Source organism: Hyperolius riggenbachi, chromosome 10 (assembly GCF_040937935.1).
Source record: "Hyperolius riggenbachi isolate aHypRig1 chromosome 10, aHypRig1.pri, whole genome shotgun sequence".
Classification (NCBI taxonomy): Eukaryota; Metazoa; Chordata; class Amphibia; order Anura; family Hyperoliidae; genus Hyperolius; species Hyperolius riggenbachi.
In genome coordinates, this window is record NC_090655.1 from 4,170,170 (window position 1) to 4,195,922 (window position 25,753).

General features: G+C 46.0%; 1 protein-coding gene across 2 annotated transcripts in view; it reads right to left on the reverse strand.

Moving 5' to 3' along the window:
- MMS19 (MMS19 homolog, cytosolic iron-sulfur assembly component) overlaps positions 1-25,753 on the reverse strand; it is a 131,238-nt gene that overhangs the window by 62,494 nt on the left and 42,991 nt on the right. For both annotated transcript variants that reach the window (XM_068258868.1, XM_068258867.1), the window contains exons 2-3: positions 3,169-3,217; positions 588-688 (exon numbers count right to left, since the gene is read on the reverse strand). In XM_068258868.1, coding sequence (XP_068114969.1) covers positions 588-688; positions 3,169-3,217 — 150 coding nt within the window. The remainder of the gene's footprint in view (positions 1-587; positions 689-3,168; positions 3,218-25,753) is intronic.

Consider the following 25,753-nt stretch of genomic DNA (forward strand, 5'->3'; position numbering starts at 1 on the left):
GCCTGCATGGAGTCTGCATGTTCACCCTGTGTGTGTAACATGTACATTACTAACGCACGACTGTGTGCGGAAGACACGCCGATCTGATGGAAGAACTGTCAGGTCACGATATGAAGTCTTTTATGTTCTCAGTGCAGTAAAAACAACGATATGCAGTATAGAGGATGACAAACCTCAGTAACTGATCCAGCAGTAGCAATGCCTGCGTTCAATCTCAGTTGTGTGATAGCAGCAGTACGTCTCCCATAGCCGGCTACCGTGTGATCGCAGCAGTGCTTGCGCTGTCTCACCCATAGCTGGCTACTGTGTGATACCTGCAGTGCCTGCGCTCCATCTCCCCCATAGCCGGCTACTGTGTGATACCTGCAGTGCATGCGCTCAATCTGCCCCATAGCAGTAATAGTATAGGTGATCCTGCAGGGAAATAACCAGCTGGAAATGCACATTAACAAACAAGGGGACACAAAGTCTTTTAAATCAATTCTGACATCTGTTCCGACACATCGGAGGAGCGTCAGGAGAATAGAGCGGGTGAAGCGGGGGATGAGACTGAAGGACTCCGCCAAGCGTAACGCAGAGCGCCGTACCTTCCTTGTCCGTCAGCTGGGAATAACACTGCAGCAGGACTTGTGACAGAAGCTGAACGCCTCTCCCTCGCGCCCTGGGCTCCGGGTTCGCCAAACACGACCTGTAGAAAGAGAACCGGTCATCAGAGTTACACTCGTTTCTAGAAAGAACTAAAGCTACAACTAAACAAGGCAATTTCTACCAGCATTTAGGCTGAGAAGTGAATGTAAACATTCTAGTAATGAAGAGAACAGGATGCCCCAGTCATGGGCTAAACAAAGAGGTGAATAAAAACTCAAGATGCCAGCATAATAATGCCCGTTTAGCTCTCTAGTAAGGCCGCATCTGGAATATGGAATTCAGTTCTTGTAGTTTACTATAAAAGGGATTCTATTGTAGTGGTGAGACAGGAAAATCATTGGCCAATCAAAATTGGATGAGTATACCAGGCTAAAGCATTGTCCTGAATGTTGTTTCCAGGAACCTTGACCAGCCTACTACTTCTCCTTGCCTGTTTTCTCTATAGGATAATAAATGCCGATCGGTGGACCCCAGAATGCAGGGAGTGCCACAAGGCTGCCGATCAGTGGAGCCCAGCATGTAGGAAGTGCCACAAGGCTGCCGATCAGTGGAGCCCAGCATGTAGGAAGTGCCACAAGGCTGCCGATCAGTGGAGCCCAGCATGTAGGGAGTGCCACAAGGCTGCCGATCAGTGGAGCCCAGCATGCAGGAAGTGCCACAAGGCTGATGATCAGTGGAGCCCAGCGCACAGAAAGTGCCACAAGGCTGCCGATCAGTGGAGCCCAGCATGCAGGAAGTGTCACAAGGCTGATGATCAGTGGAGCCCAGCATGCAGGAAGTGCCACAAGGCTGCCGATCAGTGGAGCCCAGCATGCAGGAAGTGTCACAAGGCTGATGATCAGTGGAGCCCAGCATGCAGGGAGTGCCACAAGGCTGCTGATCAGTGGAGCCCAGCATGCAGGAAGTGCCACAAGGCTGCCGATCAGTGGAGCCAAGCATGCAGGGAGTGCCACAAGGCTGCTGATCAGTGGAGCCCAGCATGCAGGAAGTGTCACAAGGCTGATGATCAGTGGAGCCCAGCATGCAGGGAGTGCCACAAGGCTGCCGATCAGTGGAGCCCAGCGCACAGGAAGTGTCACAAGGCTGATGATCAGTGGAGCACAGCGCACAGGAAGTGCCACAAGGCTGATGATCAGTGGAGCCCAGCACACAGGAAGTGCCACAAGGCTGCTGATCAGTGGAGCCCAGCACACAGGAAGTGCCACAAGGCTGCTTATCAGTGGAGCCCAGCGCACAGGAAGTGTCACAAGGCTGATGATCAGTGGAACCCAGCGCACAGGAAGTGTCACAAGGCTGACGATCAGTGGAGCCCAGCATGCAGGAAGTGCCACAAGGCTGCCGATCAGTGGAGCCCAGCGCACAGGAAGTGCCACAAGGCTGCTGATCAGTGGAGCCCAGCGCACAGGAAGTGCCACAAGGCTGCTGAACAGTGGAGCCCAGCGCACAGGAAGTGTCACAAGGCTGATGATCAGTGGAACCCAGCACACAGGAAGTGTCACAAGGCTGCTGATCAGTGGAACCCAGCATGCAGGAAGTGCCACAAGGCTGCTGATCAGTGGAGCCCAGCGCACAGGAAGTGCCACAAGGCTGCTGATCAGTAGAGCCCAGCATGCAGGAAGTGCCACAAGGCTGCTGATCAGTGGAACCCAGCATGCAGGAAGTGCCACAAGGCTGATGATCAGTGGAGCCCAGCGCACAGGAAGTGTCACAAGGCTGATGATCAGTGGAGCCCAGCACACAGGAAGTGCCACAAGGCTGCTGATCAGTGGAGCCCAGCGCACAGGAAGTGTCACAAGGCTGCTGATCAGTGGAGCCCAGCGCACAGGAAGTGTCACAAGGGTGATGATCAGTGGAACCCAGCGCACAGGAAGTGTCACAAGGCTGATGATCAGTGGAACCCAGCACACAGGAAGTGTCACAAGGCTGCTGATCAGTGGAGCCCAGCGCACAGGAAGTGTCACAAGGCTGATGATCAGTGGAGCCCAGCGCACAGGAAGTGTCACAAGACTGCTCATCAGTGGAACCCAGCATGCAGGAAGTGCCACAAGGCTGCTGATCAGTGGAGCACAGCGCACAGGAAGTGCCACAAGGCTGACGATCAGTGGAGCCCAGCGCACAGAAAGCGTCACAAGGCTGCCGATCAGTGGAGCCCAGCGCACAGGAAGTGTCACAAGGCTGACGATCAGTGGAGCCCAGCGCACAGAAAGCGTCACAAGGCTGCCGATCAGTGGAGCCCAGCGCACAGGAAGTGTCACAAGGCTGATGATCAGTGGAGCACAGCGCACAGGAAGTGCCACAAAGCTGCTGATCAGTGGAGCCCAGCGCACAGAAAGTGTCACAAGGCTGATGATCAGTGGAGCCCAGCGCACAGGAAGTGCCACAAGGCTGACGATCAGTGGAGCCCAGCGCACAGGAAGTGCCACAAGGCTGATGATTTGTTTTGGAAAAGGATCTACTCTGGGCTTGTTTGCCAAGATTTCTGGGTGAAAACTTCTGATAAAGATTCACAAATGGTCTTACCCGAGTGACTCCACCACCTGTAATACTGTGAATGCTCCATCCTTCACACCTGCAGGCAAGAGAGAACACAATCAGCTCATCGTTATATATTACATGGAACACATACATCATCACAGGTATTGCCAAGTTTATTGGGCAGAGCGAGATTTATGTGGTACTCGCTCACATCTGGCCGCTGGAGTGGACATCTGGGCCCCTCTAGCGTCAGGATGTGGAAAGTGCTCAGGAAAGAGGAAAAGGGCAGACTTTGTAAAACAATGCTAAATACCCACCAGGCAACCACCCCGACCTTCCTGCGCACAAAGCCCCTATTTGCTGTAAAGCCCACCTGAAGTGAGAGCGATAGGGAGGCTGCCATATTTATTGAATACCAGTTGCCTGGCTGTCCTGCTGATCCTCTACATGGTGTTACTACTGTTGCAATTTGGACTAGATTGTGAGCCCCTCTGAGGGACAGTTAGTGACAAGACAATATACTCTGTACAGCGCTGCGTAATATGTCGGCGCTATATAAATAAATAAAATTCAGCTGCATTTAAATTGCACCTGAATTGCTCTGGCGGGCAGCAGACTGCTCCGCAAACACAGAGTTCAGCCTCCAGTTTGAAAGAGGCCTCTCTGTTATAGCTTATTTGAGTCTCTTTACATATCTACCTTCTGAACAGGAGTGAAAAGGAAACAGAGTTCATAGGGAGCGGGAAAAAAAAAAAATCAGCACATGCTAGGTGAAACGCAGCCGAGTCGACCGATAATGACAGCCTCAGAGTCTAGTGTGTGTATAGCCCCGACGCCTGAAGCAACAAGCAGCTCGGTGGATCAAGACGGCTGAGAGCATTGTTCTCCTCCCCCCGCCCCCAGCCTTTGTTATACTCCTCCCTGTTACTAGCCTGCAAGCTAGCAACACATTTGTACAATCTCAGTCCTGCATTGAGTCCTTGCTGGGTAACATGCCTCATAAGTGTGAATGTGGATTAAGAGGGGACCTTCTCTAACTAAAGCTGGCCACACACCACAAGATTTCCACCGAATGATCCAAAATGATCGGTTCTGACCACACGCTGCACATCAATTTTTAAAAGATTTCAGCAGGGAATCTATTGAAAATCAGAGGAGGCAGAGCAACACTATCAGACATCAATCTACCGCTGCTCTTGCCCTGATCAATCTAGATTCTCCATCCTGTCCGATCGAACCTTTCAATCAAACATTTAAAGGAAACATTTCTAATCCTGCTCTATTAGAGTGATCAAGTCTTTGGGAGGATCAAATGGGGAAACCCAGTGTGTTAGGCACTGCACACACATCCAATTTTGATTGTACAGTTTTACCATCTCCATGTAGCACGGGGGCCAGATAGTGAATGCTGAACAGATTGTGCAGGTAAGCTCGAATGCTACAGGGAGGTGGGATAATTCGCCACAGATTGATGTAGCAGCCAATTTATTTAGAGGCTTGGAAGTGCTCCAGTCCAATTTATTTAAGCACTTTTTTATTTCTTATTTCCTTCTAATTAGTACTGCTGTAATGTGTGTTTATGGCCTCTTGTCACTAGAGGGCATTGTGAGACAATAACAGAGGACTTCTGGTTTTGGTTTCTATATTTTCTGCTAGTAGAGATAAGAGATGAAAGCATTCCAAGAATTTACAGCAGGAGCAGTTACATAGTTATTTTGGTTGAAAAAAGACATACGTCCATCGAGTTCAACCAGTACTCGGTCTGTCGACTGAGGTCAAAAGCAATGCACTTATCTCAAATGAGACAACGCTAACAAATCTGCTAATGGAATAAGGTGCACAGACGCACATTGATTTTCCTATTCAACTCCCTGAAGATTTGATCACACTGATCGAATCGGATGGGAATTGATTCCTTTAGGCACCTTAAAGCGGGATTGTCACCAAAAAAAATCATATTTCAACAGCAACTGGTCTGAGTGTAAAATATGCTAATCCTGCATTCAAAACTTTTCCTGCTGTTTTGATTTGGAGTTATCACATACTTAAGGAGCATTGGCCCTTTAGTAGTCAGTGCCAAACAATTGCATGCTGGGGGTTCTTTTATCTATAATATATTCCTCCTCTTCCATTTATTTCCATGCCTAGCTGCCTATCTGAAACATGATCCCCTGTTCACTTGTGTTTACAAGCAAGGCTGAGATAACTTAGCGATTGGAGAAAAGAAAAAAAAAAAGTGAAGGGCAGAAATGACATCAGAATTTAGCCTCAAACTGTGGACAAAAGACATGGTTCCCACCAGGGACATAATTCTCTTCATTTACTATATAACATTCACTGAAATCAAAACGTGGACAGTACAATACATGTGTTCTGTAAGTAGATCAAGTATTTATCTACTTATGTGTTTTTTTTTCTACTGGCATAGTATGGCTAAACCTCCTGCTTTAAAGAATTGCTGATGTAACTGACTAACTTGAAAATTTTAGGTTCAATTTAAACACTGACCTTTTTTCACGTATTTTCTAACGAGGCGTATATAGGCAACCGAGCGCATAACAACGCAATTCTCGCCCGCCTCCCAGCCGGCCGTGATTCAGACTTTGAGCCTCCATTATTTGTACATCGTTGATCATAAGGTTGTAATACGAATCACAGCGTCTCAGTCCGCACGTAATTAGTATTTGATTTGCAATCAGCAGATCGTAATCGTGCCACACATGGCGCATTGCTGAGAATCCAGATAAGCTGTTGGCAGAGAGACACCAAAACCGCACAAACCTGTTTCTATAGAGTGCCTGCTGCGGGCACGAGTGTGGAGACAGGCGAGGGCTATAAAACGCGCTCAGAGATAAGCATTGGAAATAAACAGAGGAGTGCGATAGAGGACAGCAGCACGTGTAGTCACACACAAACAAACAAGCGCATGGAACCTTTACACACCTGTGCGCACGCATGCACGCACACACACGAACGCATGGCACCTTTGCACTCCTGCACACGCGTGCGTGCGCACACACAAACTAGCGCATGGAACCTTTACACACGCGTGCGCACGCGGGCACACACACACGGCACCTTTACACTCCTACGCACGCACGCGACACACACACACACACACACACACACACGTACACACACACACACACATACACACGTACACACACACACACACACACACACTGAAGGGAGTACCCTCCTATTCTCATTTTTGACTCAACTCTCTACCCCACCCCCACTCTCTATATAATACATATTACAAATTGCTGCCATATGTTGGGTAAAAATGACCTGTTCGGCTACCTTCCCCACTGCCAGCCTCACCATCTGTTGCCTAGCAGCCCTGAGGGAGGTGTCAGTACGCAGTTTCCTGAGGCCAGGCCTGTAACACTATGTATAAACGTTATGCCATAACTGCAGTACAGATCTTACCACGAGGTCACAGAGGGTGCTGGGCAGACGCCAGGCTGGCACCGTGGTTTGCATGGAAGAGTCCATGAATGAAGTGTCATACATGTTTATCCATATATTGGGAGGTGCATGACCGACGGTGACTACCAATCTCCCCATGTATCTCAGAAATCAGCTAGTCCACCATTCATTCATCAAGGCATTACTTTATTTAAACATCTGCACTGGGCCACAATGGTTTTCGGGTCCGGAGTGAGAAAAGGTTGTATGCGAGATGTTTTTGAGCTGTAGATAACAGGAGCTGGTTAAGTTTGTCATCTTAAAGTGGATCCGGGATTAACTTTTACTCATTGCATAATTGTGTTCCTTTCCTATTGTTTATAGGGCATTCCTCAAGCCAAATACTTTTGTTTTAGTACTCTAATTCCCTATAAACTAAAGAAGCCACGCCCACAGGTTTTCAGAGAGCCAAGGCACTTCCAGACAGTAGCAAGGGCTCATGGGAGCTCAGTCTGGGCAGGAGGAGGGGGAGGTGTTACTAGCCAGAGATTTCAGAGGCAGAGGGGAGGAGGGATTAGGTTTTTTCACAGGCTGAGTGCTGAAGATGCAGATAAGCCTGCCTCTGTGTAATGTTTACAAACAACATGGCTGCTGTCATTGTATCACAGGAAGAAATAATCATATTCTATTAAAGCTGTTTGCAGCTAGATTTGCTGTGTAAACCATCTAAACTTTAGATAATATATATATAGACAAGTTACTTGAGTTAGTTTTCCTTCTCGGATCCGCTTTAATTTCCTTTGACTGAAACCAATATTGATCTAATTTCCTTCTTTACTTTTTTTCCTCCTAGAGCTGCACCATCATAACTAGCTTGCTTTGTAAACATTGAGCACAGGCACTAAACTGCCCTCAGCCAATCAGTGAGGAGCAGGAATGTGGGAGGGGTGATAACACGCTTCCCTCTCCCCAGCAGTGTACCAGAATAGAACCAGGCTGACTGAGATAAAATTATTACAGCAAAAAGATTTCTGAATAGATTGAAATGCTTACAATGTGGGAGGCTGCAGGCTGCATAATAAACACAGAACAGTGGGTAAATTTAATTCGATTTTGTGGCTGACAATCCCGTTTTAAAGAGAATCTGTACAATAAAAAACATACCAATCGAGTCACTGCTCTCCTGGATCCCTCTTTGCCGTTTTCGCCGCTCCCCGTCGCGATCCTGGCTTATAATCACCAGTTTTAGGCAGTGTTAAAAAAGAAGAAACATGGCCGCTAACCAGGAAGTGAGATAGAGAGAGATAAATACATAGATAGATGGATACACACACTGGTGTGTGCGTGTGTGTGCGCGTGTGCCCTCAACACTGACAAGCTGAAACTGAGAGCAGGGACGACAGAGCTTGGAGGGGGCGTGTAGGGGGGAGTGCATAACTTCTCCCTATCACAGCAGAGGCAGCCCATTCCTCCCAGTCAACAAAGCTTGACAAAGAAAAGAAGATTAGATATATTACAGAGACAGTGCAACTAGAAAAGGCTGCAGTAATCCAGAGCACATTAGAACAGGTATAGGAACTTAGAGGATAGAAGAAATGAGGCTGAAAATGTTGTTACAGAGTCTCTTTACAGCGGACCTGAACAGAAAACTTCCTCCCTGCTCTAAAAGATAAGCAACAGCATAACATGTAAAGAAAAACATTTCTTTGTTACAGCTGATACAAATCCTGCAGTAAACCTGCACGGTTTCTACTTCCTAATTCATGGAAGCAGCCATATTGTTAAAGAGAATCTGTATTGTTAAAAATCGCACAAAAGTAAACATACCAGTGCGTTAGGGGACATCTCCTATTACCCTCTGACACAATTTCACTGCTCCCCGCCGCATTAAAAGTGGTTAAAAACAGTTTTAAAAAGTTTGTTTATAAACAAACAAAATGGCTACCAAAACAGGAAGTAGGTTGATGTACAATATGTCCACACATAGAAAATACATCCATACACAAGCAGGCTGTATACAGCATTCCTTTTGTATCTCAAGAGATCATTGTGTGTTTCTTTCCCCCTGCAGCTATCTTCCACTGAAGTTTCAGGCTGCTTGTTTCTTCCTGCAAACAGCTTTGCCCTTGTCTGTAATTCCTAAGTATGTGAAAGCCCAGCCAGCTCAGAGGACGATTTATCCAGCTTGTAAAAGATAAGAGAGAAGAGAGAATCTGCCATAATCTAAATAACACACAGGCAGTGTGTATAGAGGGGCCTGGAGGGGGGGAGATTCATCATAGAACCACAACACTGAAGAACTTGGCAGCCTTCCAGACGCAGGCCGACAAGTCTGACAGGGGAAAGATACATTGATTTATTACAGAGACTGTTCTAGTAGAAAGTGCTGCAGTAAGCCAGAACACATTAGAATAGCTTTTGGAACTTGTAGGATGATAAAAAACAGGATGCAATTTTTGTTACGGAGTCTCTTTAAAGATCCTGTGCTTTCAAATGAACGTATCTTCTGTGGCAGTCAGGTGACACAGGGGAGAGATCAAACTACAACTTGTAATTAGACACAGATGAGGGGGAATTAAACATACTAACTCTCTAAATACATGCAGGGTGCATTTCTCTAGGTTTACCTTCTGTCCTGTGCAAGAGTTAAAGTCCACTTTAAGAACAGACCTACAGACCCTATTTCGTTTGTTAACCAGAGACTACCTGCAGTGAAAGTCTGTTTTACATCCTGGACCACAAATACACATCAGACACACAAGCAGCCCTGAGAAGGCTTTGGTGCTGTCACTAAAGTCAACCTCACCTGAAAATAATTACAAGAGTTTCACCTACCTGGAGCTTCCACCAGCCCCCCGCAACCGTCTTGTGCCCGTGGCGTGCCGATCCTCCATCTCCGTAGTTTAGTTTCTGCCGACTAATTAGTCAGTGGTCCACTTTGCCTGATAAGAGGCTCTCTCTTATTGCACCTGCACAGGACGCGTTCGCTGGCATAAACGCATATGACCCAAAATACAGAACACCAACACCAGTTTAGCTGCACTCATAAGAGAGAACCATTTATTGCACAAAAATAGGCTTCACTGTTTGAAAATTTGAGCAAAAAAAACCCCAATAAATATAGGGTATAAATTGCATAAATCTAAAAATGACAAGATCCAATTGGGGCCCCAATACATCTACCAGAGAGAAACCACACTCACATCACCCACTCACTCATAAATATGCAGGGATACGACTTCAATCCGAAGATGCAATAAATTATGCAGTGATTGATATCAACAATTCATCAAGATTAGCTAATCAAAAAAAGCTTTCTTCTGAAGTAAAGTGCACTTTTAGATAGAAAAAAACTGCATAAACGCATGTGACCCTGCGTGTGGCAGGTGCAGTGGATCGCTCACTAATCAGTCGTCAGAAATAAAACTAAGCAGCGGCGAGGGAACAGCAGATCGGTTCGGCGCGCTGCGGGCACAGGACCGCAGCGGGACGGGGGGGCAGTGGTAGGGTGGCCTGGTGGAAACCCCAGGTAAGTGAAACTCTGCCGGGAGATATGCAGAGGCAGTGCAGTGTGGCGGCGTTTCAACTCACTTTCCCTGGGATCCAGACACCAGCAGCCATTATTTGTCCGATCCTCAGAGGCTCTGGATACCTCAGATGAGATTGCCGTTTGTTGTCATGACGACAGACAGCAATCTTACTATAGGAGTACAACGCCACCTGGTGGATGGAGGGAGAATTGCAGCACTGGAGCCCAGGGAGGTAAGTGCTATGCTGCGGCATATCTCACTGCGGTAGGGTTTTTTTTTTTGCTGCTTGGAAGGCTCAGTCACACTAAGGGCGTTTTCGGCTTATTTTCAAGTGCAGGAGATTTTCAAAATTGCCCACAATAAGATGAGAAAGTTCATATCAGTGTGTTGCGCTCTAGCAAAGCGCTGCCTGTATCATTTTTGGGGCAATTTTGGTATAATGGAAGTTATAGGAAAAGCGCTAAACTCTCACAAAACTGCTTTATGCGGCGATTGCGTTCACATTTTTAAGAATAAATACATTGTATGTATCATTTTCCGGGTCAAAGAGTTCACTTACTGACTTGCGTCAAAAAACGCAGCGCGCAGTGGAGCACCAGGAGGCCCTAAAAAATTGCGCACAAAAACGCTTGCGTTTGCAATTTCGATTTCAGATGTAAACAAGCCTTAGGGTCTAAACGTGTGTGAAAAAAATTGCACCACTTTTAGACTAAAATCAAGAAGTACCGGTAATCATAGCGCCAAGAAGGTCAATCAGCTGGGGAGTCGGTGAACTCTGAAAACCACCTATATTAGCAATGTGTAAGCTTGCAGGAAGTGTCTACAGGCCTGTGCTAATATCACACAGGAAACACAAGACCACCGCAAACTGAACTCCCTGCTAATATAATAATACTACTTACACTCAGATCATCCCTTCATCACACCACAGGCAGAAACCTCCAGCACGCTGCAAACTGAACTCCCCGCTAATATAGTAATACTAACACTCATATCATCCCTTCATCACACCACAAGCAGAAACCTCCAGCACGCTGCAAACTGAACTCCCCGCTAATATAGTAATACTAACACTCAGAGCATCCCTTCATCACACCACAAGCAGAAACCTCCAGCACGCTGCAAACTGAACTCCCCGCTAATATAGTAATACTAACACTCAGAGCATCCCTTCATTACACCACAGGCAGAAACCTCCAGCACGCTGCAAACTGAACTCCCCGCTAATATAGTAATACTAACACTCAGAGCATCCCTTCATTACACCACAGGCAGAAACCTCCAGCACGCTGCAAACTGAACCCCCCGCTAATATAATAACACTACTTACACTCAGAGCATCCCTTCATTACACCACAGGCAGAAACCTCCAGCACGCTGCAAACTGAACACCCCGCTAATATAGTAATACTAACACTCAGAGCATCCCTTCATTACACCACAAGCAGAAACCTCCAGCACGCTGCAAACTGAACTCCCCACTAATATAGTAATACTAACACTCAGATCATCCCTTCATCACACCACAAGCAGAAACCTCCAGCACGCTGCAAACTGAACACCCCGCTAATAAAATAATACTACTTACACTCAGATCATCCCTTCATCACACCACAAGCAGAAACCTCCAGCACGCTGCAAACTGAACTCCCCGCTAATATAGTAATACTAACACTCAGATCATCCCTTCATCACACCACAAGCAGAAACCTCCAGCACGCTGCAAACTGAACTCCCCGCTTATATAGTAATACTAACACTCAGATCATCCCTTCATCACACCACTAGCAGAAACCTGAGGCACGCTGCAAACTGAACTCCCCACTAATATAGTAATACTAACACTTAGATCATCCCTTCATCACATCACAAGCAGAAACCTCCTGTACGCTGCAAACTGAACTCCCCGCTAATATAGTAATACTAACACTCAGATCATCCCTTCATCACACCACAGGCAGAAACCTCCAGCACGCTGCAAACTGAACTCCCCGCTAATATAGTAATACTAACACTCAGAGCATCCCTTCATCACACCACAAGCAGAAACCTCCAGCACGCTGCAAACTGAACACCCCACTTATATAGTAATACTAACACTCATAGCATCCATCACACCACAAGCAGAAACCTCCAGCATGCTGCAAACTGAACACCCCACTTATATAGTAATACTAACACTCAGATCATCCCTTCATCACACCACAAGCAGAAACCTCCAGCACGCTGCAAACTGAACTCCCCGCTAATATAGTAATACTAACACTCAGATCATCCCTTCATCACACCACAAGCAGAAACCCCCAGCACGCTGCAAACTGAACTCCTCACTTATATAGTAATACTAACACTCAGATCATCCATCACACCACAAGCAGAAACCTCCAGCACGCTGCAAACTGAACTCCCCGCTAATATAGTAATACTAACACTCAGATCATCCCTTCATCACACCACATGCAGAAACCTCCAGCACGCTGCAAACTGAACACCGCACTTATATAGTAATACTAACACTCAGATCATCCATCACACCACAAGCAGAAATCTCCAGCACGCTGCAAACTGAACACCCCACTTATATAGTAATACTAACACTCAGATCATCCCTTCATTACACCACAGGCAGAAACCTCCAGCATGCTGCAAACTGAACACCCCGCTTATATAGTAATACTAACACTCAGATCATCCCTTCATCACACCACAGGCAGAAACCTCCAGCACGCTGCAAACTGAACTCCCCGCTTATATAGTAATACTAACACTCAGAGCATCCCTTCATTACACCACATGCAGAAACCTCCAGCACGCTGCAAACTGAACTCCCCACTAATATAGTAATACTAACACTCAGATCATCCCTTCATTACACCACAAGCAGAAACCTCCAGCACGCTGCAAACTGAACTCCCCGCTAATATAGTAATACTAACACTCAGAGCATCCCTTCATCACACCACAAGCAGAAACCCCAGCACGCTGCAAACTGAACACCCCACTTATATAGTAATACTAACACTCAGATCATCCCTTCATCACACCACAAGCAGAAACCTCCAGCACGCTGCAAACTGAACTCCCCACTAATATAGTAATACTAACACTTAGATCATCCCTTCATCACATCACAAGCAGAAACCTCCTGTACGCTGCAAACTGAACTCCCCGCTAATATAGTAATACTAACACTCAGAGCATCCCTTCATCACACCACAAGCAGAAACCTCCAGCACGCTGCAAACTGAACACCCCACTTATATAGTAATACTAACACTCAGATCATCCATCACACCACAAGCAGAAACCTCCAGCACGCTGCAAACTGAACTCCCCGCTAATATAGTAATACTAACACTCAGATCATCCCTTCATCCCACCACAAGCAGAAACCCCCAGCACGCTGCAAACTGAACTCCCCACTTATATAGTAATACTAACACTCAGATCATCCCTTCATCACACCACAGGCAGAAACCTCCAGCACGCTGCAAACTGAACACCCCACTTATATAGTAATACTAACACTTAGAGCATCCCTTCATCACACCACAAGCAGAAACCTCCAGCACGCTGCAAACTGAACACCCCACTTATATAGTAATACTAACACTCAGATCATCCCTTCATTACACCACAAGCAGAAACCCCCAGCACGCTGCAAACTGAACACCCCACTTATATAGTAATACTAACACTCAGATCATCCCTTCATCACACCACAGGCAGAAACCTCCAGCACGCTGCAAACTGAACACCCCACTTATATAGTAATACTAACACTCAGCGCATCCCTTCATCACACCACAAGCAGAAACCTCCAGCACGCTGCAAACTGAACACCCCGCTTATATAGTAATACTAACACTCAGATCATCCCTTCATCACACCACAGGCAGAAACCTCCAGCACGCTGCAAACTGAACTCCCCGCTTATATAGTAATACTAACACTCAGATCATCCCTTCATCACACCACAAGCAGAAACCTCCAGCACGCTGCAAACTGAACTCCCCGCTAATATAGTAATACTAACACTCAGATCATCCCTTCATCACACCACAAGCAGAAACCTCCAGCACGCTGCAAACTGAACTCCCCACTAATATAGTAATACTAACACTTAGATCATCCCTTCATCACATCACAAGCAGAAACCTCCTGTACGCTGCAAACTGAACTCCCCACTAATATAGTAATACTAACACTTAGATCATCCCTTCATCACATCACAAGCAGAAACCTCCAGCACGCTGCAAACTGAACACCCCGCTAATATAGTAATACTAACACTCAGAGCATCCACCACACCACAAGCAGAAACCCCCAGCACGCTGCAAACTGAACACCCCGCTAATATAGTAATACTAACACTCAGATCATCCCTTCATCACACCACAAGCAGAAACCTCCAGCACGCTGCAAACTGAACTCCCCGCTAATATAGTAATACTAACACTCAGATCATCCCTTCATCACACCACAAGCAGAAACCTCCAGCACGCTGCAAACTGAACTCCCCGCTAATATAGTAATACTAACACTCAGACCATCCCTTCATCACACCACAAGCAGAAACCCCCAGCACGCTGCAAACTGAACTCCCCACTAATATAGTAATACTAACACTTAGATCATTCCTTCATCACATCACAAGCAGAAACCTCCAGCACGCTGCAAACTGAACTCCCCACTAATATAGTAATACTAACACTCAGATCATCCCTTCATCACACCACAAGCAGAAACCCCCAGCATGCTGCAAACTGAACACTCCACTTATATAGTAATACTAACACTCAGAGCATCCATCACACCACAAGCAGAAACCTCCAGCACGCTGCAAACTGAACTCCCCACTTATATAGTAATACTAACACTCAGATCATCCCTTCATCACACCACAAGCAGAAACCTCCAACACGCTGCAAACTGAACTCCCCGCTAATATAGTAATACTAACACTCAGATCATCCCTTCATCACACCACAAGCAGAAACCTCCAGCACGCTGCAAACTGAACACCCCACTTATATAGTAATACTAACACTCAGAGCATCCATCACACTACAAGCAGAAACCTCCACCACGCTGCAAACTGAACACTCCACTTATATAGTAATACTAACACTCAGATCATCCCTTCATCACACCACAAGCAGAAACCTCCAGCACGCTGCAAACTGAACTCCCCGCTAATATAGTAATACTAACACTCAGATCATCCCTTCATCACACCACAAGCAGAAACCTCCAGCACGCTGCAAACTGAACTCCCCACTAATATAGTAATACTAACACTTAGATCATCCCTTCATCACATCACAAGCAGAAACCTCATGTACGCTGCAAACTGAACTCCCCACTAATATAGTAATACTAACACTTAGATCATCCCTTCATCACATCACAAGCAGATACCTCCAGCACGCTGCAAACTGAACACCCCACTTATATAGTAATACTAACACTCAGATCATCCCTTCATCACACCACAATCAGAAACCCCCAGCATGCTGCAAACTGAACACTCCACTTATATAGTAATACTAACACTCATAGCATCCATCACACTACAAGCAGAAACCTCCACCACGCTGCAAACTGAACACTCCACTTATATAGTAATACTAACACTCAGATCATCCCTTCATCACACCACAAGCAGAAACCTCCAGCACGCTGCAAACTGAACTCCCCGCTAATATAGTAATACTAACACTCAGATCATCCCTTCATCACACCACAAGCAGAAACCTCCAGCACGCTGCAAACTGAACTCCCCACTAATATAGTAATACTAACACTCAGCGCATCCCTTCATCACACCACAAGCAGAAACCTCCAGCACGCTGCAAACTGAACACCCCACTTATATAGTAATACTAACACTCAGATCATCCCTTCATCACACCACAAGCAGAAACCTCCAGCACGCTGCAAACTGAACACCCCACTTATATAGTAATACTAACACTCAGATCATCCCTTCATCACACCACAGGCAGAAACCTCCAGCACGCTGCAAACTGAACTCCCCGCTAATATAGTAATACTAACACTTAGATCATCCCTTCATCACATCACAAGCAGAAACCTCCTGTACGCTGCAAACTGAACTCCCCACTAATATAGTAATACTAACACTTAGATCATCCCTTCATCACATCACAAGCAGAAACCTCCAGCACGCTGCAAACTGAACTCCCCGCTTATATAGTAATACTAACACTCAGATCATCCCTTCATCACACCACAAGCAGAAACCCCCAGCACGCTGCAAACTGAACTCCCCACTTATATAGTAATACTAACACTCAGATCATCCCTTCATCACACCACAGGCAGAAACCTCCAGCACGCTGCAAACTGAACTCCCCACTTATATAGTAATACTAACACTCAGATCATCCCTTCATCACACCACAAGCAGAAACCCCCAGCACGCTGCAAACTGAACACCCCACTTATATAGTAATACTAACACTCAGAGCATCCCTTCATCACACCACAAGCAGAAACCCCCAGCACGCTGCAAACTGAACACCCCACTAATATAGTAATACTAACACTCAGATCATCCCTTCATCACACCACAAGCAGAAACCTCCAGCACGCTGCAAACTGAACACCCCACTTATATAGTAATACTAACACTCAGAGCATCCCTTCATCACACCACAAGCAGAAACCTCCAGCACGCTGCAAACTGAACTCCCCACTTATATAGTAATACTAACACTCAGATCATCCCTTCATCACACCACAAGCAGAAACCCCCAGCACGCTGCAAACTGAACACCCCACTTATATAGTAATACTAACACTCAGAGCATCCCTTTATCACACCACAAGCAGAAACCCCCAGCACGCTGCAAACTGAACACCCCACTAATATAGTAATACTAACACTCAGATCATCCCTTCATCACACCACAAGCAGAAACCTCCAGCACGCTGCAAACTGAACTCCCCGCTAATATAGTAATACTAACACTCAGATCATCCCTTCATCACACCACAAGCAGAAACCTCCAGCATGCTGCAAACTGAACACCCCACTTATATAGTAATACTAACACTCAGAGCATCCCTTCATTACACCACAAGCAGAAACCTCCAGCACGCTGCAAACTGAACTCCCCGCTAATATAGTAATACTAACACTCAGATCATCCCTTCATTACACCACAAGCAGAAACCTCCAGCACGCTGCAAACTGAACTCCCCACTTATATAGTAATACTAACACTCAGATCATCCATTCATCACACCACAAGCAGAAACCTCCAGCACGCTGCAAACTGAACTCCCCACTTATATAGTAATACTAACACTCAGATCATCCATTCATCACACCACAAGCAGAAACCTCCAGCACGCTGCAAACTGAACTCCCCGCTAATATAGTAATACTAACACTCAGATCATCCCTTCATCACACCACAGGCAGAAACCTCCAGCACGCTGCAAACTGAACACCCCACTTATATAGTAATACTAACACTCAGAGCATCCCTTCATCACACCACAAGCAGAAACCCCCAGCACGCTGCAAACTGAACTCCCCGCTAATATAGTAATACTAACACTCAGAGCATCCCTTCATCACACCACAAGCAGAAACCTCCAGCACGCTGCAAACTGAACTCCCCGCTTATATAGTAATACTAACACTCAGATCATCCCTTCATCACACCACAAGCAGAAACCCCCAGCACGCTGCAAACTGAACTCCCCACTTATATAGTAATACTAACACTCAGATCATCCCTTCATCACACCACAGGCAGAAACCTCCAGCACGCTGCAAACTGAACTCCCCACTTATATAGTAATACTAACACTCAGATCATCCCTTCATCACACCACAAGCAGAAACCCCCAGCACGCTGCAAACTGAACACCCCACTTATATAGTAATACTAACACTCAGAGCATCCCTTCATCACACCACAAGCAGAAACCCCCAGCACGCTGCAAACTGAACTCCCCGCTAATATAGTAATACTAACACTCAGAGCATCCCTTCATCACACCACAAGCAGAAACCTCCAGCACGCTGCAAACTGAACTCCCCGCTTATATAGTAATACTAACACTCAGATCATCCCTTCATCACACCACAAGCAGAAACCCCCAGCACGCTGCAAACTGAACTCCCCACTAATATAGTAATACTAACACTTAGATCATTCCTTCATCACATCACAAGCAGAAACCTCCAGCACGCTGCAAACTGAACTCCCCGCTAATATAGTAATACTAACACTCAGATCATCCCTTCATCACACCACAAGCAGAAACCCCCAGCACGCTGCAAACTGAACACCCCACTTATATAGTAATACTAACACTCAGAGCATCCCTTCATCACACCACAAGCAGAAACCCCCAGCACGCTGCAAACTGAACTCCCCACTTATATAGTAATACTAACACTCAGATCATCCCTTCATCACACCACAGGCAGAAACCTCCAGCACGCTGCAAACTGAACTCCCCACTTATATAGTAATACTAACACTCAGATCATCCCTTCATCACACCACAAGCAGAAACCCCCAGCACGCTGCAAACTGAACACCCCACTTATATAGTAATACTAACACTCAGAGCATCCCTTCATCACACCACAAGCAGAAACCCCCAGCACGCTGCAAACTGAACACCCCACTAATATAGTAATACTAACACTCAGATCATCCCTTCATCACACCACAAGCAGAAACCTCCAGCACGCTGCAAACTGAACTCCCCGCTAATATAGTAATACTAACACTCAGATCATCCCTTCATCACACCACAAGCAGAAACCTCCAGCATGCTGCAAACTGAACACCCCACTTATATAGTAATACTAACACTCAGATCATCCCTTCATTACACCACAAGCAGAAACCTCCAGCACGCTGCAAACTGAACTCCCCACTTATATAGTAATACTAACACTCAGATCATCCATTCATCACACCACAAGCAGAAACCTCCAGCACGCTGCAAACTGAACTCCCCACTTATATAGTAATACTAACACTCAGATCATCCCTTCATTACACCACAAGCAGAAACCTCCAGCACGCTGCAAACTGAACTCCCCACTTATATAGTAATACTAACACTCAGATCATCCATTCATCACACCACAAGCAGAAACCTCCAGCACGCTGCAAACTGAACTCCCCGCTAATATAGTAATACTAACACTCAGATCATCCCTTCATCACACCACAGGCAGAAACCTCCAGCACGCTGCAAACTGAACACCCCACTTATATAGTAATACTAACACTCAGAGCATCCCTTCATCACACCACAAGCAGAAACCCCCAGCACGCTGCAAACTGAACTCCCCGCTAATATAGTAATACTAACACTCAGAGCATCCCTTCATCACACCACAAGCAGAAACCTCCAGCACGCTGCAAACTGAACTCCCCGCTTATATAGTAATACTAACACTCAGATCATCCCTTCATCACACCACAAGCAGAAACCCCCAGCACGCTGCAAACTGAACTCCCCACTTATATAGTAATACTAACACTCAGATCATCCCTTCATCACACCACAGGCAGAAACCTCCAGCACGCTGCAAACTGAACTCCCCACTTATATAGTAATACTAACACTCAGATCATCCCTTCATCACACCACAAGCAGAAACCCCCAGCACGCTGCAAACTGAACACCCCACTTATATAGTAATACTAACACTCAGAGCATCCCTTCATCACACCACAAGCAGAAACCCCCAGCACGCTGCAAACTGAACTCCCCGCTAATATAGTAATACTAACACTCAGAGCATCCCTTCATCACACCACAAGCAGAAACCTCCAGCACGCTGCAAACTGAACTCCCCGCTTATATAGTAATACTAACACTCAGATCATCCCTTCATCACACCACAAGCAGAAACCCCCAGCACGCTGCAAACTGAACTCCCCACTAATATAGTAATACTAACACTTAGATCATTCCTTCATCACATCACAAGCAGAAACCTCCAGCACGCTGCAAACTGAACTCCCCGCTAATATAGTAATACTAACACTCAGATCATCCCTTCATCACACCACAAGCAGAAACCCCCAGCACGCTGCAAACTGAACACCCCACTTATATAGTAATACTAACACTCAGAGCATCCCTTCATCACACCACAAGCAGAAACCCCCAGCACGCTGCAAACTGAACTCCCCACTTATATAGTAATACTAACACTCAGATCATCCCTTCATCACACCACAGGCAGAAACCTCCAGCACGCTGCAAACTGAACTCCCCACTTATATAGTAATACTAACACTCAGATCATCCCTTCATCACACCACAAGCAGAAACCCCCAGCACGCTGCAAACTGAACACCCCACTAATATAGTAATACTAACACTCAGATCATCCCTTCATCACACCACAAGCAGAAACCTCCAGCACGCTGCAAACTGAACTCCCCACTTATATAGTAATACTAACACTCAGATCATCCCTTCATCACACCACAAGCAGAAACCCCCAGCACGCTGCAAACTGAACACCCCACTTATATAGTAATACTAACACTCAGAGCATCCCTTCATCACACCACAAGCAGAAAACCCCAGCACGCTGCAAACTGAACACCCCACTAATATAGTAATACTAACACTCAGATCATCCCTTCATCACACCACAAGCAGAAACCTCCAGCACGCTGCAAACTGAACTCCCCGCTAATATAGTAATACTAACACTCAGATCATCCCTTCATCACACCACAAGCAGAAACCTCCAGCACGCTGCAAACTGAACTCCCCACTTATATAGTAATACTAACACTCAGATCATCCATTCATCACACCACAAGCAGAAACCTCCAGCACGCTGCAAACTGAACTCCCCGCTAATATAGTAATACTAACACTCAGATCATCCCTTCATCACACCACAGGCAGAAACCTCCAGCACGCTGCAAACTGAACACCCCACTTATATAGTAATACTAACACTCAGAGCATCCCTTCATCACACCACAAGCAGAAACCCCCAGCACGCTGCAAACTGAACTCCCCGCTAATATAGTAATACTAACACTCAGAGCATCCCTTCATCACACCACAAGCAGAAACCTCCAGCACGCTGCAAACTGAACTCCCCGCTTATATAGTAATACTAACACTCAGATCATCCCTTCATCACACCACAAGCAGAAACCCCCAGCACGCTGCAAACTGAACTCCCCACTTATATAGTAATACTAACACTCAGATCATCCCTTCATCACACCACAGGCAGAAACCTCCAGCACGCTGCAAACTGAACTCCCCACTTATATAGTAATACTAACACTCAGATCATCCATTCATCACACCACAAGCAGAAACCCCCAGCACGCTGCAAACTGAACACCCCACTTATATAGTAATACTAACACTTAGATCATTCCTTCATCACATCACAAGCAGAAACCTCCAGCACGCTGCAAACTGAACTCCCCGCTAATATAGTAATACTAACACTCAGATCATCCCTTCATCACACCACAAGCAGAAACCCCCAGCACGCTGCAAACTGAACACCCCACTTATATAGTAATACTAACACTCAGAGCATCCCTTCATCACACCACAAGCAGAAACCCCCAGCACGCTGCAAACTGAACTCCCCGCTAATATAGTAATACTAACACTCAGAGCATCCCTTCATCACACCACAAGCAGAAACCTCCAGCACGCTGCAAACTGAACTCCCCGCTTATATAGTAATACTAACACTCAGATCATCCCTTCATCACACCACAAGCAGAAACCCCCAGCACGCTGCAAACTGAACTCCCCACTAATATAGTAATACTAACACTTAGATCATTCCTTCATCACATCACAAGCAGAAACCTCCAGCACGCTGCAAACTGAACTCCCCGCTAATATAGTAATACTAACACTCAGATCATCCCTTCATCACACCACAAGCAGAAACCCCCAGCACGCTGCAAACTGAACACCCCACTTATATAGTAATACTAACACTCAGAGCATCCCTTCATCACACCACAAGCAGAAACCCCCAGCACGCTGCAAACTGAACTCCCCACTTATATAGTAATACTAACACTCAGATCATCCCTTCATCACACCACAGGCAGAAACCTCCAGCACGCTGCAAACTGAACTCCCTGCTAATATAGTAATACTAACACTCAGAGCATCCCTTCATCACACCACAAGCAGAAACCTCCAGCACGCTGCAAACTGAACTCCCCACTTATATAGTAATACTAACACTCAGATCATCCTTTCATCACACCACAAGCAGAAACCCCCAGCACGCTGCAAACTGAACACCCCACTTATATAGTAATACTAACACTCAGATCATCCCTTCATCACACCACAAGCAGAAACCTCCAGCACGCTGCAAACTGAACTCCCCGCTAATATAGTAATACTAACACTCAGATCATCCCTTCATCACACCACAAGCAGAAACCTCCAGCATGCTGCAAACTGAACACCCCACTTATATAGTAATACTAACACTCAGAGCATCCCTTCATTACACCACAAGCAGAAACCTCCAGCACGCTGCAAACTGAACTCCCCGCTAATATAGTAATACTAACACTCAGATCATCCCTTCATTACACCACAAGCAGAAACCTCCAGCACGCTGCAAACTGAACTCCCCACTTATATAGTAATACTAACACTCAGATCATCCATTCATCACACCACAAGCAGAAACCTCCAGCACGCTGCAAACTGAACTCCCCACTTATATAGTAATACTAACACTCAGATCATCCCTTCATCACACCACAAGCAGAAACCCCCAGCACGCTGCAAACTGAACACCCCACTTATATAGTAATACTAACACTCAGAGCATCCCTTCATCACACCACAAGCAGAAACCCCCAGCACGCTGCAAACTGAACACCCCACTAATATAGTAATACTAACACTCAGATCATCCCTTCATCACACCACAAGCAGAAACCTCCAGCACGCTGCAAACTGAACTCCCTGCTAATATAGTAATACTAACACTCAGAGCATCCCTTCATCACACCACAAGCAGAAACCTCCAGCACGCTGCAAACTGAACTCCCCACTTATATAGTAATACTAACACTCAGATCATCCTTTCATCACACCACAAGCAGAAACCCCCAGCACGCTGCAAACTGAACACCCCACTTATATAGTAATACTAACACTCAGAGCATCCCTTCATCACACCACAAGCAGAAACCTCCAGCACGCTGCAAACTGAACTCCCCGCTAATATAGTAATACTAACACTCAGATCATCCCTTCATCACACCACAAGCAGAAACCTCCAGCATGCTGCAAACTGAACACCCCACTTATATAGTAATACTAACACTCAGAGCATCCCTTCATTACACCACAAGCAGAAACCTCCAGCACGCTGCAAACTGAACTCCCCGCTAATATAGTAATACTAACACTCAGATCATCCCTTCATTACACCACAAGCAGAAACCTCCAGCACGCTGCAAACTGAACTCCCCACTTATATAGTAATACTAACACTCAGATCATCCATTCATCACACCACAAGCAGAAACCTCCAACACGCTGCAAACTGAACTCCCCACTTATATAGTAATACTAACACTCAGATCATCCCTTCATTACACCACAAGCAGAAACCTCCAGCACGCTGCAAACTGAACTCCCCACTTATATAGTAATACTAACACTCGGATCATCCATTCATCACACCACAAGCAGAAACCTCCAGCACGCTGCAAACTGAACTCCCCGCTAATATAGTAATACTAACACTCAGATCATCCCTTCATCACACCACAGGCAGAAACCTCCAGCACGCTGCAAACTGAACTCCCCACTTATATAGTAATACTAACACTCAGAGCATCCCTTCATCACACCACAAGCAGAAACCCCCAGCACGCTGCAAACTGAACTCCCCGCTAATATAGTAATACTAACACTCAGAGCATCCCTTCATCACACCACAGGCAGAAACCTCCAGCACGCTGCAAACTGAACTCCCCACTTATATAGTAATACTAACACTCGGATCATCCATTCATCACACCACAAGCAGAAACCTCCAGCACGCTGCAAACTGAACTCCCCGCTAATATAGTAATACTAACACTCAGATCATCCCTTCATCACACCACAAGCAGAAACCTCCAGCACGCTGCAAACTGAACTCCCCACTTATATAGTAATACTAACACTCAGAGCATCCCTTCATCACACCACAAGCAGAAACCCCCAGCACGCTGCAAACTGAACTCCCCGCTAATATAGTAATACTAACACTCAGAGCATCCCTTCATCACACCACAGGCAGAAACCTCCAGCACGCTGCAAACTGAACTCCCCACTTATATAGTAATACTAACACTCAGATCATCCCTTCATCACACCACAAGCAGAAACCCCCAGCACGCTGCAAACTGAACACCCCACTTATATAGTAATACTAACACTCAGAGCATCCCTTCATTACACCACAAGGAGAAACCTCCAGCATGCTGCAAACTGAACACCCCACTTATATAGTAATACTAACACTCAGAGCATCCCTTCATTACACCACAAGCAGAAACCTCCAGCACGCTGCAAACTGAACTCCCCGCTAATATAGTAATACTAACACTCAGATCATCCCTTCATTACACCACAAGCAGAAACCTCCAGCACGCTGCAAACTGAACTCCCCACTTATATAGTAATACTAACACTCAGATCATCCATTCATCACACCACAAGCAGAAACCTCCAGCACGCTGCAAACTGAACTCCCCACTTATATAGTAATACTAACACTCAGATCATCCCTTCATTACACCACAAGCAGAAACCTCCAGCACGCTGCAAACTGAACTCCCCACTTATATAGTAATACTAACACTCAGATCATCCATTCATCACACCACAAGCAGAAACCTCCAGCACGCTGCAAACTGAACTCCCCGCTAATATAGTAATACTAACACTCAGATCATCCCTTCATCACACCACAGGCAGAAACCTCCAGCACGCTGCAAACTGAACACCCCACTTATATAGTAATACTAACACTCAGAGCATCCCTTCATCACACCACAAGCAGAAACCCCCAGCACGCTGCAAACTGAACTCCCCGCTAATATAGTAATACTAACACTCAGAGCATCCCTTCATCACACCACAAGCAGAAACCTCCAGCACGCTGCAAACTGAACTCCCCACTTATATAGTAATACTAACACTCAGAGCATCCCTTCATCACACCACAAGCAGAAACCTCCAGCACGCTGCAAACTGAACACCCCACTTATATAGTAATACTAACACTCAGATCATCCCTTCATCACACCACAAGCAGAAACCTCCAGCACGCTGCAAACTGAACACCCCACTTATATAGTAATACTAACACTCAGATCATCCCTTCATCCCACCACAAGCAGAAACCTCCAGCACGCTGCAAACTGAACTCCCCGCTAATATAGTAATACTAACACTCAGATCATCCCTTCATCACACCACAAGCAGAAACCTCCAGCACGCTGCAAACTGAACTCCCCGCTAATATAGTAATACTAACACTTAGATCATCCCTTCATCACATCACAAGCAGAAACCTCCAGCACGCTGCAAACTGAACACCCCACTTATATAGTAATACTAACACTCAGATCATCCATCACACCACA